General features: G+C 33.8%; 1 protein-coding gene across 1 annotated transcript in view; it reads right to left on the bottom strand.

Annotated features, from left to right (window-relative positions):
- Positions 1-3,155: 3,155 nt before the first annotated feature.
- LOC145671773 (uncharacterized) overlaps positions 3,156-19,923 on the bottom strand; it is a 49,674-nt gene continuing 32,906 nt past the window's right edge. The window contains exon 2 of the mRNA XM_081740979.1: positions 3,156-3,616. Coding sequence (XP_081597105.1) covers positions 3,156-3,616 — 461 coding nt within the window. The remainder of the gene's footprint in view (positions 3,617-19,923) is intronic.

Below are 19,923 nucleotides of genomic sequence, written 5' to 3'. Positions count from 1 at the left end.
ACCGGCGAAGGTGGGTTCATCTCTGGTGAGTGGGGAAACTCCATGCGATCACTACACATGTTATTACGGTGTGTGTTGTCCTTAACCTGTAGCATTCTAATTTCTTCCTGTAACGTAGCTATCAATTGCGTATTCGCACGTATGTTGTTAGCATTATTGATGACCTGAATCTTTTGTTGTTGAACAGAAGATTCTGTTACTTCTAAATCCTTTTTTACATCACTGATTTCTTGTCTCAGGTGATTGTGATTACCCTGGCATTCCTCCGATATTCCTTTTAACTTTTCCTCGAACTGCGAGGTGATATCACTCATTGTCTGGATAATTAATTGTTTCGTTTCATCCGACTTCTGTTCCATTCGTCTGCTTAATTCCTCATATTGCTTGTTGGATTTTTCGGAGTTCTGTTCCATCGTCTGCTTTAACTCGGTAGACGTCTGCTTCAATTCTTCGTATTGCTTGTTAGATTCATCAGACTTCTGTTCTATTCGTCTACTTAATTCTTCAGAGTTATGCTTCATCGTCTGCTTTAACTCGGTAGACATTTGCATCAATTGCCGCTGTAAGACTAGCAAGATTCGGTCTTCTGATGTCAATCCTGGTGTGACATTAGGTTCACCGTTGTCACTATTAGTGGATTCTTTCTCCATTGTTTCAGTGTCCATTCTTCTTATAATTATTCTACCACTTCTCAATATGGTGAAATTTGTACTCATTAACTTTATGACAAAAGTAAATTCAACCTTACTCTGCTTCGGGATATGAATTTACAGCAAGTCCCGTGTGAGGTAAACCAAATTTTTATAACGACTCACCAAGGGTAGTCGTCAACCTGGTTCGTCTAAGTAAGATATACAAATATTGAGTGGTAGTATTTGTTTGCATTAAAAATTATCTTTAATAATTATATAGCATTATTCTCACCTTTTCTATCAGAATGATAACGTCGATGAACGTTGCTAAAATGGTTTATTAGCTGATATACTTTATAATATATTTTCCTTCAAACTGTCAAGCACACAAACTTGCTGACTAGGTATCCAAAAACATGTACATAGCGACAACTATCCCATAATAATAATTTTACATATATTAAAAACATTCTTCTTTTGTTATTATTACATTAACATTCTATTAAGTATAGTGCACATGTATGACCACTTTCTGCCCAAGGTACAGGTAATTATTAATCTATCCAAAGTATTTTGTTATATTATGTATAGGGTCTAAGTCTGATAAAAGTAAAACCATTGACTCACTCGTTGATTACTACATCTCAAATCGATTCAACATAGGAACATAAAGAAAATTAGAAACAAGCCAGAAAAGTACTCATGTAAATTTTCCACAATAACAAGGGACCCCACAAAAACCGGAGGGAGTTTTGTTCTAAAATATTAATTAATTATTATTTTACAAAATTCTTTGTCTCCCTCTCAGTGCTCTCCATTAGATGCAATAACACGTTTTACGGTCTTCACACCTTCAAAACTGTTCACTTTTAGAGTTTTTTTTTTTTATTCTCGGGACAGAAAAATTGCATGGAGCTAGATCTGGCCAATATAGAAGGTAGATAAAATAGAATCTGATTGTTCAAGTTCCGACTTTAGTTCAGATGAATGCTATTGTGGTCCTGTGTAAGGAAGCTAGGAACAAAATTTGCGGCAACACGTCTCATTTGCAAATCCTCACTCAAAACTCCAATGTGACAAGCTCCAACTTACCAATGTCTGATCTGAAATCTAGACGATCGTAAAACGATGATCCTTGTTGATTTTCTTGGCGATTTGTTTCAATGTTTTCGCCGTTTTGAGATGCTGAAGGGCAACCCGAATGAGCATGATTTTCAACACTCACCTCACCACGTTTAAAACACCTGAACCACTCCGAAACTTGTGTGTGGCTCATAACATCGTTCTCAAAAAGCCTGTTGAAGGGTTTAGTGACCTTACGTTGTTGATTTTTCAAGCAAGAAGCAAAGATTCAAACACACTCTTTGTTTCTGTAAAGCTTCCATAACGATTTTGCAGTCGGTAAATGAGAACAGTTATATAAAATAATTTTACGATTAAACGTTAACCTGCTACGCAGACGCCGCTTGGACTACTGAATTGAGAAGGTCTCTACTGGAACCACCTAGCGGAAGAGCTATGTTTTACGCCTAGGAACGGCCGCGCGCTTTCAGTCTAGTTTCTTTGTCTGCGTACTTATCAACAGTTTTTTTGTTTGTTTGTTTGTTTGATTCAACATGACGCGTAAAATTCCAATTAAAGTATGTGATAATTAATTTTTAAATATATGCTGAGTTCTGTTAATCTTAAACGGAAGTAGAAAAGAAAGTTTAAAAGAAAGTTAACCTAGAAATGAAATGAAATCTTTGAGTTTTACGTCCCACGGTTATACCGGTTAGGCTAAAGGACACGGTGATGATGAGTAATGAATGAAATGGTGGAATGAAGAAAGTGGGAGGAAACGGGAGAACCCAGAGAAAACCCACGCACGCGGTGTTTGTCCACCACAAAGTTCACTTGGCGGGGGCTGGGATCGAACCCGGGACCCCAAGCACCAGAGGTGAACGCTCTACCACTGAGCCACCGCGGCCCCGAAAGTTAACCTAGAGTCTGTCTGTCTATCTATCTATATCTATCTATCTATCTATCTATCTATCTATATATATATATATATATATATATATATATATATATATATATAGTCTTTAATGTCACCAATAATGGCTGAATACAATGGATCTGAATGCTGTTTTGAATTAGTATTGCTCACTTCTCATCTCGTCTAGAAGACGAAACGAGAAACGTCTTTTTAAATTCGAGACGAGACAAGAAATTGCACAAGTCTTGGATCTTAAACACTTTTCTGTGTTGCAAAATTTATAACATAAAAGCTATAAGTTCATAAAGTGATGTAGTATTATAATAAAGAACATTTATCAACATTTAAAGATAAGTAAGACGGCGAAAGAAGCCCTTAGAAAGAAGAGAAGTCTAGTTTATTGAACATTAAAAAAAGAGGTGAGAAAAAGTCTCATAAAATGCTTCGTTTAGACTATCGTACTGTATGAGACAGAAACATGAACATTACGCGAAAATGATGACGAACAATTTTCAAAATGTGCGTGTGGAGAAGAGTGAAGAAAACTAGTCAAGTCGAACGGAAAACAAATATTGATCGTATGGTACCCACACGTCGAGATTCCTTGAGTAGTCAGCTTTCACTTTTGCTAAATTATCATCCACTTTTGCTAGAATATCATCCACTTTTGCTAAAATATCATCTACTTTTGATAAAATATCATCCACGTTTGCTAGAATATCATCCACTTTAGCTAGAATATCATCCACTTTTGCTAAAATTTCATCTACTTTTGATAAAATATCATCTACTTTAGCTAGAATATCATCCACTTTTGCTAAAATATCATCCACTTTTGCTAAAATATCATCCACTTTAGCTAGAATATCATCCACCTTTGCTAAAATATCATCTACTTTTGCTAAAATATCATCCACTTTAGCTAGAATATCATCCACTTTTGCTAAAATATCATCCACTTTTGCTAAAATATTATCCACTTTTGCTAAAATATCATCCACTTTTGCTAAAATATCATCCACTTTTGCTAAAATATCATTCAATTTTTGTTGTGATTATTCGCTCACTGTGAATAGCAAGTTGAACATCAAAATTCTCAAAAATACAGTGGCTGAACTTTTAATAACATTTCTTGCCGATAAACAGCATTTCTTCAGACGGACCTGCACAGATTTACATCTTTATGGAAATACAATTGTTAAATGTAGCTTGCTTTTGCGGAAAGTCCACTCATGTTCATGGCGCAAAATCTTACGTCTGATTTTACGAATCCCAACACACTTTAAACAACTTCTAGCTTCAACTGTCTGTTGTCAAATGACATTAAGCCTGTTTCGGTCCGACTCATATACCCTGATATTTGATACACTACAACATCTCGTGTACGAAAAAGGCTTAATATTTTTTAGACTACCTGATAATATAAGCGAATTAAAGTATATCACCTGTTCTTTATAAGTTTCGAGTAGGTTCACAATCACGCAATATTATTGGTGATGGTTCTTGATGTTTTAGTTTATTTTCTAAAATTATACAGGATGATTTTTTAAAAACTCACTGATTTCATTTGGGTCTAGAATTTCTAATTGAAGTCCGATTTTCATGCGGTTTGTGGCAAATGATCAAGGAAGAATGGGAGATTTATGAGGCTATGTTTACTAATTTAAATTCATCCGGAGTAACATAGACCACGCCACAAGAAAAAACAGCAAATATTCGCCAGTGTACTTTACAATTGGAATAAGGTTTTGGATTTTGAAGCGAAATTGCAGAATACAAATTAAGTGTTAGTTAGAATGCAATTAAGGTGTTAGCCTTTTGACATGTTGGATAGCTACAGACGGTTTCTTGCGACAAACGACGAAGAGATTGCTTGGGTCACCTAAGAAGTCCATAAATGACATCTTCCACAACATCCACTTGCGGAGCGCGATGCTTCCCTGTGTCACCCAGAAACGATCCTATTTCTTCCAATTTATTCACTAGACACTATATTACATTCTTGTCTGGAGCAGAACGTGAGGCAATGTTTTGTTTATAAAATCCCTCTCCGTAGCAAGAACAGATTTTGTTCACCAAAACCTTTTAACGTTAAACTCATGTTGCTCCAAAGAGTACACTAGTCTCACAGTGTCCTGATCATACATTGTAACACAAAACTGTACAGCATAATTCCCAATACAACAGCCCAGTTTTCTGTTTCTTATTGACTTTGTCGAGGCTGCCATCTAACGAAGAAAACTCAAACCTCCACACCGCATCGCACCTCATTCCAATTGTAACGTACACTGGCGAATATTTGCTGTTTTACTTGGATCGTGGCCGATATTACCCCAGATGAATTTAAACCAGTAAACATAGTTCTATAAATTTCCCATTTGTCCTTGATCATTTGCCACAAACCACATGAAAATCGGACTTCAGTTAAAGATTTTAGACCCAAATGAAATCGGTGAGTTTTAAAAAAAATAATCACCCTGCGGTTTCGACGTTTATCGCCATAGAACAAAAATGGTAACAGCGAGCTAAGCAAATTTGCTCTCACCTTATAATTTTATTTCAGTGGCGGGTGCTGTGGAAAGTCATTTTGATAAAATGCAACATTTTATGGTTAAGCTAAAATGTCCTACTTCTTGTAGGTTATTTAATACGAGCAATTAGTAGGTAATCCCTTAGTTTGTAAAATTTTAATGTTCACTCATCGGACTTCCCTCAAGATCCGCCAGTGTGTAATTCTAAAATTTATTTATTCTATTAGTTTGTCAATAGATATTGTTCAGTTATCTATTTTAACCCTACTTTGATTGACATCTTTCCCTATTTGTAGTTTACGCCAGCTTTACGTATATCATATTACGGTACTTATTGATTTTAAAAAGGCTTTCGACTCGGTTAAGAAGGAAACATACTACAACATTCTTACAGAAGGGGGCCGCGGTGACTCAGTGGTAGAGCGTTCACCTCTGATGCTTGGGGTCCCGGGTTCGATCCCAGCCCTTGCCAAGTGAACTTTGTGGTGGACAAACACCGTGTGCGTGGGTTTTCTCGGGGTTCTCCAGTTTCCTCCCACTTTCTTCATTCCACCATTTCACTCATCTCTCATCATCACCGTCTCCTTTAGCCTAACCGGCTTAACCGTGGGACGCAAAACTCAAAGATTTCATTTCATTCTTACAGAATTTGAAATACCGGAAAAGCTAGTTAGATCAGTTAAGATATGTTTAAATGTATTCCAAAGTAAAACATGAGTAAGGAAATTCTTGTTCACGAGCTTTCGTGTCGAGAATGACCTGAAATAAGGAGGTTGCAGAGATGAGGGTTCAGAACTGAATGGTATTCACTAGGTTATGACTTATGCTAATTATATAAATACAGAGGGTTCATTAATTCGTGTGTCAATTTCATTTGTTCACTGTGCAAAAGTGGTATAAGGTAAAGCTGTGCAATTTGGTGTAACTTTAGACGAAGAACAAAAGTTTCGTTTCGCCATAGAAGCATGCCACTCGTTCTAATGATTGAAGAGATATAGGGTTAAAGGTCAAATTTCGATTTTTTTCCTTATAGGATTGCAATTGTTAATTCTGAAAGAGCCTGAAAAAACGTAAATCGAAGTGATAACAAAGAAAAAGCTGTATGGTATGATTCTATATCGCAAGCCGACCAAATATGCGTCAATCAAGTGTCATGGTCAGAGGTCACTGTCAGATCAAGGTCACAGGTCACCTTGAGAACCCATTTAACATGATGAGGTACGGACATTGCGTTGTTTTCAGTGTATTCAAATGGGTTCTGAAGATGACCTGTGACCTTGATCTGACAGTGACCTCTGACCATGACACTTGATTGACGCATATTTGGTCGTCTTGCGATATAGAATCATACCATACAGCTTTTTCTTTGTTATCACTTCGATTTACGTTCAGAATTTACCATTGCAGTCCCATAAGGAAAAAATCGATTTGACCTTTGACCCTATATCTCTTCAATCTTTAGTACGAGTGACATGCTTCTATGACGAAACCAAACTTATGTCCTTCATCTAAAGTTACACCAAATTGCACGGCTTTACCTTATACCACTTTTGCACAGTGAACAAATGAAATTGTCACACGAATTAATCAACCCTCTGTATAATAAAGGATGATAGATGAACAATAGAAAGGAATGCTGAGGTCCTATTAAACGCTTGCAGGGACATGGGTTTAGAAGTAAATGCAGAGAAGACTAAATGCATGCAAGTTTGTCGGGATCGTAATACTGCAAATTACGAATGCGTCAAATAATAATTTCAACAAAGTGGATACTTGCAAATATCTAGGATCAATATTAACAGACCAAAATCATGTCCACGAAGAAATTAAATGTTAACTAAAAGCAGGGAATTTGTGTTATTATTCAATTCAAAATCTTTCGTTGTCACAAATTCTGCCGAGGATTTGATAGTTTAAGATTGATATTAATGCTTAACGCGTATATGTTTCTAAGATCTTTTATGGATTTTGCTGTTTTATTGATCAAGTTATTGCTGGAAGTTTTACTGGTTTTATTCGTAAAGTAATTTACTTATTCGTTACAGCTTTTATTGTATTTAATATTTAATTGTTTATTAACGTTGTTGCAACTTCTTTCATGTTGTTCTTTAATTGATGAAATGATTGTTAATTTTTTCTTTACAATAAATTATATATTTCTTTTAACTTTTTATACAAAATATTTTTAAATTTAAACAATTTTCATACTTTCGATCAAAATTTGTTGAACAGAGAATATGTATAATGTATAAATTACACAATATTGGAGTAATGAGGTATGTTAGTCTTTTCTTAGACACACTAACTTCATAATAATTTACTACATTCACTTTTCTGTTAAATATAGTATTCCTTTCGAAATTAAGCTGAAGAACATGTAGAAGATTTAAAAGTAGAGATCTGACTACCGATTAAGTACATAAAATGTGATTTGAACGTAATACCATATTTTTCTTTAAAACCTTAGTATTGTTAATACTTTTGTTGCTTTTATTCTTTAACTGATAAATTTATTTGTTGTTTTAATGATTGTGTTGCTAACTTATAAAATTATTTGATAAAAGCTAGCACGGGTTTTATTGTTTTATTTATTTGCTAGACTTTTTATTGGTTGGCTTAATAACTTACTTGTTAGAGCTCTCATTGGTTTTATTGTTTAACTTATAAACTTACTTGTTACGGATTTTTATAGATTTTCTTGTTTAACTTATAAATCTAATTTATGGAGCTTCTGCTGATTTTATTGTTTAACTTATAAACATACGTCTTGCAGCTTTTGTACACTTCATTGTACAGCTTACAAACTTACTGGATAGAGCTTCTATTGATTTTATTGTTTAGCTTATAATATTACTTATTACAGCTTTTGTAGATTTTGTTGTTTAGCTTATAAACTTCTTTGTTAGAGCTTCTACTGATTTTGTTGTTTATCTTATAAACATACTTGTGACTGCTTTTGTAGATTTCATTGTTTAACTGTTGGAGCTTCTATTGATTTTATTGTTTAACTTATGAACATACTTGATATAGCTCTTGTAGATTTTATTGTTTAGCTTATGAACTTACATGTTAGAGATTTTATTGATTTTATTATTTAGCTTATAAATTTACTTGTTACAGTTGTTATATATCTTGTTGTTCATCTTATAAACTTATTTATAAAGCTTCCATTGATTTTATTGTTTAGTTAATAATCTTACGTGTTACAGCTTTTGTAGATCTTGTTGTTTAGCTTACAAATTTACTTGTTAGAGATTCTATTGATTTTATTGTTTAGCTTATAAACTTACTTGTTACAGCTTTTAAAGATGTGGTTGTTTGCCTATACACTTACTTAATAGAACTCTTAATGATTTTATTGTTTAACTTTTAAACATACTTTTTACAGCTTTTGTACACTTTATTGTTTAGCACACAAACTTACTTGTTAGAGCTTCTATTGATTTTATTGTTTAGCTTATAATATTACTTAGTACTGCTTTCGTAGATTTCATTGTTTAGCTTATAAACTTCCCTGTTGGAGCTTCTATTGATTTTATTGTTTAACTTATGAACATATTTGATATAGCTCTTGTAGATTTCATTGTTTAGCTTATGAGCTTACATGTTATAGATTTTATTGATTTTATCCTTTAGCTTATAAATTTACTTGTTGCAGTTGTTATATATTTTATTGTTTATCTTATAAACTTACTTAATAGAGCTTCTATGGATTTTATTGTTTAGTTAATAATCTTACTTGTTACGGCTTTTGTAGATCTTGTTGTATAGCTTACAAACTTACTTAATAGAGCTTTTATTGATTTTATTATTTAGCTTATAAACTTACTTGTTACAGCTTTTAAAGATGTAGTTGTTTACCTATAAACTTACTTAATATAATTCTTAATGATTTTATTGTTTAACTTATAAAGGTGCTTGTTAGAACTTCTGTATATTTTGCTGTTTAGCTTTCAAACTTACTTGTTAGAGCTTTTATTGATTTTATTATTTAGCTTATAAACTTACCCGTTACAGCTTTTGTAGATTTTGTTGTTTATCTTATAAACTTGCTTAATAGAACTTCTATTGATCTTATTGCTCGACTTATTAACATACTTGTTAGAAATGTGTTCTTTAACATATAATCTTACTTGTTAGAGCTTTTATATTTTTCCTTAATTGCTATTGATCGTGTTACTTGTTATCGCTGGGACGCTTTTATGTAAATTTGGTGTTATACAACAACTTGTGTGAGTTTATATGTAATGTTACGTGTGTAGCATACGACGTGGATGCATCAATCACAGAGGAGCAGGCTATTTGTGTCATCCAGTCAGTCTGTCTGCTTTAAAAAAAAAATCGAGAACGGAAGAGTCTCCCACAGTAGAACCACTTGTCCAAGCTCTCCTCTCTCTCTCTTTCTCTCTCTCCACCTCTTCCTGGTCCCATTGTCTTTTTTTTTTAACGAATGATTCTCCCGTGTGAACGAATGGCGAACTGGGAAACACGACTTTGAAAAAAAAAAAAAAGGACCGATACTGTAGAGCTCTCTTGTGGAAATGAATATACGTATACCAACATCATTAGTGAAACAACTGGGTTCCACTCCATGGATTTCTCTAACGTCAAGTTGTATTCACTGAAATTTTTAGGAAAAAAAAGAAAATACTTTTTTGAAAAAGGATGTTGTTATAATACACAAAAAAGTGCATTTTTGTCAAGAAACACAGACACAAGCTTGGTTGAACATAAACGATAAAGTAAAAGTTTGAATTTACGGATCTTATTGAGAATTAGTTGTGGTGTCCTCTTTACTCTATAGGTTAAGACAGTGGTTTTCAACCTTTTTTTGTCTTACGGCACACTTTACCTCCAGGATATCACGACACACTTGTTTGATATTATTATTATTATTATTATTATTATTATTATTATTATTATTATTATTATTATTATTATTATTATTATTATTATTATTATTATTATTGTCAAACCAATTAGTTTCTACAATGACTATAGATAGCACTGAGAATTATTTTTATCGCTTTAGATGTTGACTGATAGTCTGTTTCGATTTTAACTAATTATTATTATTAAATTATTCATGATTTTTAAATTCTAAGATTTCGCGACACACCTTAGGGGACTGCGTGACACACCAATGCATCGCGGCATCGGTTGAGAACCACTGGGTTACCATAGTGCTAAATTGAAAATCTCTGATATATTTTACTTGTCCTAATAGCAGTAGTGCCAACCCATAGGACAAATCCCATTTAGATGTGACTTTTTGACATAAATTATTCGAAATGAGATAAAGGGGATTTTCGTTGAAATTGACAGAATATGTGGTATTTTCCACTATATGAGTGTAATCCATGGCAATAAGATTATCTACGAGCTAGAAGCAGACATCTATAAATGTGTCAGTGCCGTCAACTTTAAGTTTAAGGTCTTTTCTTTGTTATCGGCAAAATCCATGCTAGTGAGGAGTGGCTTAAAGAAGTAGCAAGAAACGAAATTTGTACTGCTCTGGTATTTGAAGAAAGCAAACCAATGAAAGAAAAAGAAAATTATCAGAGAGAAAAAACATTTAATTTCCAAATGTTCCACAAGAATTTTATTGAGAACATTTCTTTTGTAGTACCATTTGGTTCAGTATAAGGTGATGGTACAAATGTGTACTGGAGCCACTGCATTTCTAACGACATAACAAAATATACTTGCTGTCGATTCAGGAAAATAGTTATTCATAAACTATTTTATAAACGTAGAAGATTAAAATTTATTGATAATTCACTCTGAAATTGAGAAAAGTAACACATCATATACAGTGGAACCTGGATAATTCGAACCTCATGGGACCAGTAGAAAAAATTGAATTATACAAAAATTCGAATTAGAAAAGTTTTTGTAAATGGTTGAAATAAACAATCAAACTTCATGTTTTAATATAAAGACCATTATTGGAGCTAATAATAAGTGTTTTAAGTACCATACACTCATTGTAAAACTAGAAAAAACATTAGTTAATACAATACAGGCCCGTATCCACGGGGGGCAAGGATGGGCCGGGCCCCACTAAATTTTCACTGGCCCCCTAAATTTTTCACCGTAGGCTTGCAAATGAACTATAATATGGTGATGAACTATAATATGGTTGGGTCGAGCCCTCCCTAACTTCAACTGGGCCCTCCTACATTTTTGGGCTGGCTACGGGCCTGATACAATATGAAGCAAAATTACTGACTGTAATACGTACGTACATACACTAGCACTGTATTATACATGAACATTGAAAAAATCATAAAAACAGAAAAGAATATTACTATATTAATAGACAAATAACTGTCATTAGACTCAAAAGAATCAACATTTTCCAAAAAATGCTGAGATCTTTGCTTGTTTCCTAGAATTTAGTTTCTCGGTCATTACAAACGAATCTAACAAATTCAAGAAACGGAATAGTTCATCACTTACTTCATTTTTGCTTTCCAAAAACCGTCTGAGTTGCGTGATGTGCTTCGCTGCTTCGGCCGGGGTGGGTGTGATGACCTTCAAGCTGAGTAGTCTGCGGGCGGGGCGAAAAGCCTGTTACAGTACGTATCTTCATCCATTTCTTGGAAAATCCGACCCGATGACTTGACCTCCTTTTAGATTTACACGGCAAAAACTTCGAATTATCCAGATTATAATTCGAATTAACCATGATTTTTTTTAGCATTGTTTGTATATAAAATTCTAGGGACCAAGAGAAAAATTCGAAATAAAGAAGTTTTCGAATTGCAGAAGTTCGAATTATCCAGGTTCCACTGTATAAGTTTTATTTCTATATTTATTATTATTATTATTATTATTATTATTAATAATAATAATAACAATAATTAATAATAATAATAATAATAATAATAATAATAATAATAATAATAATAATAATAATAATAATAATAATAATAATAATAATAATAATAATAATAGTGCAATATGGGAAATTCAAATACAAAATGATTTTTTTTCCTCTGGAAGTGGAATTTTGTAGTATTTCAGGTTAGCATTACAACGTTAGTAATTAGCATCAAAGCATATTCATATTCATTATTATTTTTTCCCAAATAATTAAATTGAAGAAATATGGCTTCATCCCGGCGAAATTAAAATACCCCTAATTTTACAGTAATTATGTGATATCTTCAAATAGATAAAAGATAATTGAAATATGGAACAAGAGCGCCCTAGACAATATTATTTTACATGGGAAACCGTTATCACGACTCAGTTATCTGCTTTCGATTTCGAGCCATTTTGTAAATCGGCATTTATTTTCGCGTTTCTAAACAGCTGAGAACGGAAAGCCGCTAGGTGACGTGTGATAATGGCACCTCACGCAAAATAATATTGTCTAGGGCGCTCTTGTTCCATATTTCAATTATCTTTTATCTCTTTGAAGATATTACATAATTACTGTAAAATTAGTGGTATTTTAATTTCGCCGGGATGAGGACTCTTAAGTTGGAATTAAGTTATTACAATATATTACTGTAGAAATACACATATATTAATGCTCAAGTCTAAGTATGGTTACAACTCTCAGTCTATTTGAAAATAATTAAATTTCTAACAATGCAGTTGTTAGGTTACAATTACATCTTAACAGTTTTAAATCTACAAATTGCTGTCGGCATCTGTTGGCATTCAGCAGAAAGATAACTCAGCTCGAGGCATCTATTAATTCAACTCTTATAGTATGTCCGTAAAGTTGCACAACGCAAAGTTTGATTCAAGAGTGATAAAGTCCTGAGCCTTCAAACAAATATAAGCAAGTTCTATATAGATATTTTCGAGATCATGACCAATGGTGGAATTTGTAACGGTTTTATGTAGTAACGAAAGAAATTACCGAAAGTGTAAAATAAAAAGGCACAAAACGAAGAAAATCGATATTCAGTTGCAGTAAACTAATTTCCTGTGGCTGAATCTCTGTGTAGTGTATATGTTCAGTATGCATCAACATTTATCAGTTATTGAAAAAATGTGACAAAGTTGATGCAGTGTAGCCATGTAAGAAGGCTATTTAATGCAAGTCCGTAAAATAGGTGTTTTTTTTTATAGACACGCGGCCCCTGCCAACACTGTTGTCGTAGAATTACTGCAGCAGGTGTGTTTTATGTTAATTAATGATAAGCAATGAGAATTTGTACATAATTGATAACCTGAGGTTTCATGTAAAAATTTGCGATAGAAAATTACTTACTTACAGCTGGCAACCCTAACAACACTTCCAAAGAAACATTAGAGATGTAATGGGAATTTTGTGGTGACCACATCATCTTCAAAAACTTGTGGCCCTCCCGTTCTCCGGACTAAACATCACCTGACTTTTTCTTATGGGATTACCGGAAAAATGTGGTGCACAAGAATAATCCCAGGACCATTGAGGAACTGAAGACGAACATTAGAAGAGAAGCTTAATCAATCACCAGGAATACTCTTAAAAAAATATCAAGATGGTGAAGCGTGTAACTTTGTGTTTACAAGAACGCAACAGACACTTCGAACATTTGCTGTAAAGCGCCCGTCTCTTTCCACGAGGATTTCAGGGTTGCCAGCTGTAGGTGAGTATTTTTATAGCGAATTTTTACTTAAAAACTCAGGTTATCAGTTATGTACAAATTCTCATTGTTTATCATTAATTAACGTAAAACACACCTGTTACAGTAATTTTACGACAACAGTGTTCGTAGATGCCGCGTTTCTGTAAAAAAAAAAAAAAACTCCCATTTAACGGACTTGCTTTAAATAGCCATTTTACATGGCAACATTGCATCAACTTTGTCACATTTCGTACCAACGGATAAATATTCCGGGAATAAAACGACAAACTTCACATATACTTGTATAGGACTTACACAAACGAAAAGTTTTTATGTTACTTCGATATGAAGCAACTGGTCAATTTAAAGTAATTAATGGAATTGGTCATAAGGTGGCTACGCTGATTGAAACAGGCCCTTTTTTTTTTTTTTTTTTTTTTTGAAGAACGCAATACAAGAAAGAAAACTTATCTCCAATTTGACCGGAGATGTCTAATAACACAGAAGCCAATTAAAGGTAGCAACTCTACAATCAATTCTATTAATTAACTGAAATTTGCTTCATCTTAGTAATAAGGTGTTTCCGACGAAAGTCGCGGATAAACGTTTTTCTTCCATTAAGTAGGGTTATCAGCCGTCCGATTTTGACCCGGATATTCCGAGAATAAAACAATTCGTCCGGAGCCCGGACCAACATCTATTCCGGACGCCAAATGTCCGGGAATATCAAAATTTATAAATTTACATTTCATATCTGTATCATAATACGTAATTCAAATATAAGCAAACTTAAATGGCAGTTAACTTTATAAGTACTAAAATGAGCTTTGAGATTATTTATGAAATTACTTGGTAAAGCACTTTAGTAATGTTCGTATAATGTGTATGTCTGATGTAACTGAATTTCATCCTTAACCCTTAAAATGATGTTTTTTTTTTTTTGTAACACAAAATGATGAGTCCATTGGACTCAACTTGTTTCTCTTCACTATTTTTTTTTTTTTTTTTTGAATTGTATTCATAATTGTGCCTAATAAACATTCCACATGCATCAGGGCTGCTTGTTTATTCGTCGATGATAATAAACAAACTGATCATATATTGACGGTGACATCTATAATGAATATAGTAAACTACTAAAATGGATTTATTTCCCGAGATGTGTCCAATGGACTCACCTTATCATTTTAAGAGGTCATTTAGATAAACTGAAGTTGCAAAGTGGAAGAGAAAACGTAAAAAAAGATACGTTTAAAGAGAGAAAATCTGAGGTTGCATGCTAAAAGAAATAAGTTTAAAAAATCTTTTTCTAGAAAGAATTAGTTGCTCTCTTAAAAAAAATAAAAAAAAATGACTTTTTCTCTTTTGTAATGCTACTCCAGGATTGCTCTATTTAAAAGTACAATTTCTCACTTATTCTCTTTTACCATGTTACGCTAATAACAAATAAATAAACACGTTTTTAATATTGAGAGTCTACCCCTGCATGTGGGTGTGTAAAAGAGATGCATTATAACTAGTTTCGCATGTCTATCTTTTAGCTTGACTTCAATTCTCGGTATGTTCGGGATTTCTTCAGATGGAAGGTGGTAACCCTAATTAAGTTCTAAACACATGTGCGAAGTTTCCTAGTTTACTCTCGATCACACTATACAGGGTGTTTCAAAACAACACCGACAACGTTTGGGAGGTGATTCCTGACACCAAGATAAGACGAAAAGTATACACCAACCTGGGTGCACAAATGCTTGCTTATGGAGTTATAGGCTGCCGAAAACATGAAAAAATGAATTTTAAAGATACCTAGCTCCAAAACTATGGGCCCTACTGTAGTCGGGTCAAGATTTCACTTCAGAACTAGTATGTGCACTATTCAAAAATCCATGTTTTAGGATCTTAAGGTAATTACGTAACAATTTTTATACAGGCAGTTTGACTACGGGCATATAATTTGAAGTACTCTATAAAAATTGTTGAAGAAGTACCCCAGGATTCTGAAACATAGATATTTACACAGGGCACATACTAGTTCCTAAATAAAGTTCCTAATATAGTTCCTAAATATAGGGGATCACTAGTGGTGAAATCCAGTCAGCGAGGTTGTGATGGACAACACCATGTTTTTGGATTTTCTCGAGATTTTCCCATTTCTCCAACTTCCTTACTCCACCCATACCTTCTATAATCATTCACTTTCATTTATTATCCATCTCCGTTAACCGAAAGAGCACATGCCAAAACCGCAAATGTGCAAATTTTGCTATTTTCACCTGAGTGCAATTTTATGTTATTTGGGACACACAGATTCCAATATCAAAGTCCCATTTGTGAAACATGAGTATGTTAGAAGTTATCATCAATTCCTAAAACATGTACCTAAGTCCATATACTGATTTTTCGGGGTAAGTTGAATATGAAAATGCTTATAGCTCAAAGTCAAATTTAGCACATTCGCGGTTTTGGCATTGGATCGACGACTTTTTTTAGTTTAACGTCCCACGATTATGCCGTATAGACAAAGAGAGACAAATGATTATGGCAGGTAAATAATAATGATGGACAAATTGGCAGAATGAAAATGTGGGAGAGAAGGAAAGAACCCCAAAAACTCACAGACATGATGCACTGATTAAAGAATGTATGTGACGTACTTAAAAAACGTAGGTTACATGTGTAAATCCTGTACTTTTTGGACTTAACGAATAGCAAACGTATAATTACAAAAGTACATTTTATACGTAGTTTCCGTATAAATATTCCGAATAAATCTAGTTTCCGTACGAAAGAAAAAACTGCAAATAGCTGATGAGGATGTCACATACAGATGGACGTATGTAACATGTAGCTGACGTATATGTAATATATGGAAGACTGTTATATGTCATACATTCTACATTCTGATGTAACATCTTAGCGGGAAAAGTATGTAACAGATGGATAACGTATGCTTCGTACTGATTTCCGTAGTAAGCATACGGATTCCGTATATTTGTATAATATACCGCTGCCCGAATAACGGATTCTTCTCTGAGTGTCTACCGCAAACTTACCTAGCTGGGGATAGAACCAGAGACCCCACGCACCAGAGGTAAAAGTTCTACCACTGAGCCACTGTTCACCCCCCCCCCCCCCCAATAAGAATAACGCATAAAGCTACTCATTTTTTCTTTCATTTCGAAACTTTATATTCATCTCTGAATTGTCCAATTCTTAAATTGTCCCTTCTTAATGGTTTCATTTTTAAGAAGGAAAGATATAACTGAATAATAAAAGTCATTTCTCACAAGCATATCATATACCGTTCCCTTGATTTAAAAGGTAAAAAAAAAAAAGAAAGAAAGAAAAAGAAAAGAAAGAAAAAACTGGAGGAAGCTTGAAGTTTCCACGTTTATAAAAGGTCTCTGAAGGAAATAAACTTTTACGCGTTAAAACGGGGGGGGGGGGGAAATAGACATATCTCAATAAACAAACCACACTTTCTCATCTTTCATTTAACCCTGACTGCCGTTTGCATATCACTTTTTTTTTCTTTCTTATTCGTTATCATTTCGGAGAAGTTGCAAGAAAGAAAATGCAGTAAGTATATGCAGTACACAAACACCATATATAGAGGAAGGTAAAAAAAAATAAAGAAGTTGGTTAAGAAATCCAGTATCTTGAAGGAAAGGAAAAGAGGATGAGGAAGAAGAAGAAAGAAAGAAAGGTGATGGAATGGGAGAGGAAGGAAAAGACATGTTTTGGGTCTGATAACACTGATTTATGTTTGCTGCGAGAGAGTTGAATTTCTGTGGAAGAACTCGTGAAAAGAAATAAAAAAATAAAAAGAAGAAGATGGAGAGCAATTCATTCAGATTTCAAAAGTGTTGAAGACTCATGGCGCCTCTTATCTTCTCTCTCTCTCTCTTTCTCTTTTAGTTCTGTTGTGACCTGGTAAACTAACTGACTTTTGGCATTCTTTGTGCCTTTTTCTATTTTTAGGAAAGTTTTCTTCTTTCACAATTCTTCTGTGTTCTTACGTGGAAGCAAAAATGCCTAAAGCCACCTAGCCCGTGAGTACTATCGAACTCCAAATAGAAATGAAAATGAAATGAAATCTTCTAAGTATTACGTCCCATGGTTATGCCGGTTAGGCTAAAGGAGACGGTGATGATGAGAGATGAGTGAAATGGTGGAATGAAGAAAGGGGGAGGAAACGGGAGAACTCCGAAGAAACCCACGAGTGCGGTGTTTGTCCACCACAAAGCCCACACGACGCGAGTTGGGATCGAAGAACTCCAAATATAATAATCACTTAAATTATACATTATTTTAAGAGTTTAACAGGGGAAATACACCCAAAGATAATACTTATAACCTCTAATGATTTCAGAATATTTCTCCCGGAAGGAATTTCAGTACATGGGTGATAGACAATAGTACTATGAAAATACTGAAAATGTACCAGGAGTGATCAAAAAGTAAGTTTACAAAGCCTGCAGTGAAATGTGTATACATTATTTCATACAACCAATACAGCCAACAGACAATAAGGTTACAAATCCTGCATTCAAACGTGTATACATTATTTCATACAACCAATACAGCCAACAGACAATAAGGTTACAAATCCTGCAGTGAAACTTGTATATATTTGTCATACAACCAATACAGCCAACAGACAATAAGGTTACAAATCCTGCAGTGAAACTTGTATATATTATTTCATACAACCAATACAGCCAACAGACAATAAGGTTACAAATCCTGCAGTGAAACTTGTATATATTTGTCATACAACCAATACAGCCAACAAACAGTAAGGTTACAAATCCTGCAGTGAAACGTGTATACATTATTTCATACAACCAATACAGTCAACAGACAATAAGGTTACAAATCCTGCATTCAAACGTGTATACATTATTTCATACAACCAATACAGCCAACAGACAATAAGGTTACAAATCCTGCAGTGAAACTTGTATATATTTGTCATACAACCAATACAGCCAACAAACAATAAGGTTACAAATCCTGCATTCAAACGTGTATACATTATTTCATACAACCAATACAGCCAACAGACAATAAGGTTACAAATCCTGCAGTGAAACTTGTATATATTTGTCATACAACCAATACAGCCAACAGACAATAAGGTTACAAATCCTGCAGTGAAACTTGTATATATTATTTCATACAACCAATACAGCCAACAGACAATAAGGTTACAAATCCTGCAGTGAAACTTGTATATATTTGTCATACAACCAATACAGCCAACAAACAGTAAGGTTACAAATCCTGCAGTGAAACGTGTATACATTATTTCATACAACCAATACAGTCAACAGACAATAAGGTTACAAATCCTGCATTCAAACGTGTATACATTATTTCATACAACCAATACAGCCAACAGACAATAAGGTTACAAATCCTGCAGTGAAACTTGTATATATTTGTCATACAACCAATACAGCCAACAAACAATAAGGTTACAAATCCTGCATTCAAACGTGTATACATTATTTCATACAACCAATACAGCCAACAGACAATAAGGTTACAAATCCTGCAGTGAAACTTGTATATATTTGTCATACAACCAATACAGCCAACAGACAATAAGGTTACAAATCCTGCAGTGAAACTTGTATATATTATTTCATACAACCAATACAGCCAACAGACAATAAGGTTACAAATCCTGCAGTGAAACTTGTATATATTTGTCATACAACCAATACAGCCAACAAACAGTAAGGTTACAAATCCTGCAGTGAAACGTGTATACATTATTTCATACAACCAATACAGTCAACAGACAATAAGGTTACAAATCCTGCATTCAAACGTGTATACATTATTTCATACAACCAATACAGCCAACAGACAATAAGGTTACAAATCCTGCAGTGAAACTTGTATATATTTGTCATACAACCAATACAGCCAACAAACAATAAGGTTACAAATCCTGCATTCAAACGTGTATACATTATTTCATACAACCAATACAGCCAACAGACAATAAGGTTACAAATCCTGCAGTGAAACTTGTATATATTTGTCATACAACCAATACAGCCAACAGACAATAAGGTTACAAATCCTGCAGTGAAACTTGTATATATTATTTCATACAACCAATACAGCCAACAGACAATAAGGTTACAAATCCTGCAGTGAAACTTGTATATATTTGTCATACAACCAATACAGCCAAC

Source organism: Thermobia domestica, chromosome 15, assembly GCF_964235325.1.
Source record: "Thermobia domestica chromosome 15, izTheDome1.hap1.1, whole genome shotgun sequence".
NCBI lineage: Eukaryota > Metazoa > Arthropoda > Insecta > Zygentoma > Lepismatidae > Thermobia > Thermobia domestica.
Note: the sequence above shows the minus strand (reverse complement) of the source record. Positions and strands in the feature narration are given on the sequence as shown.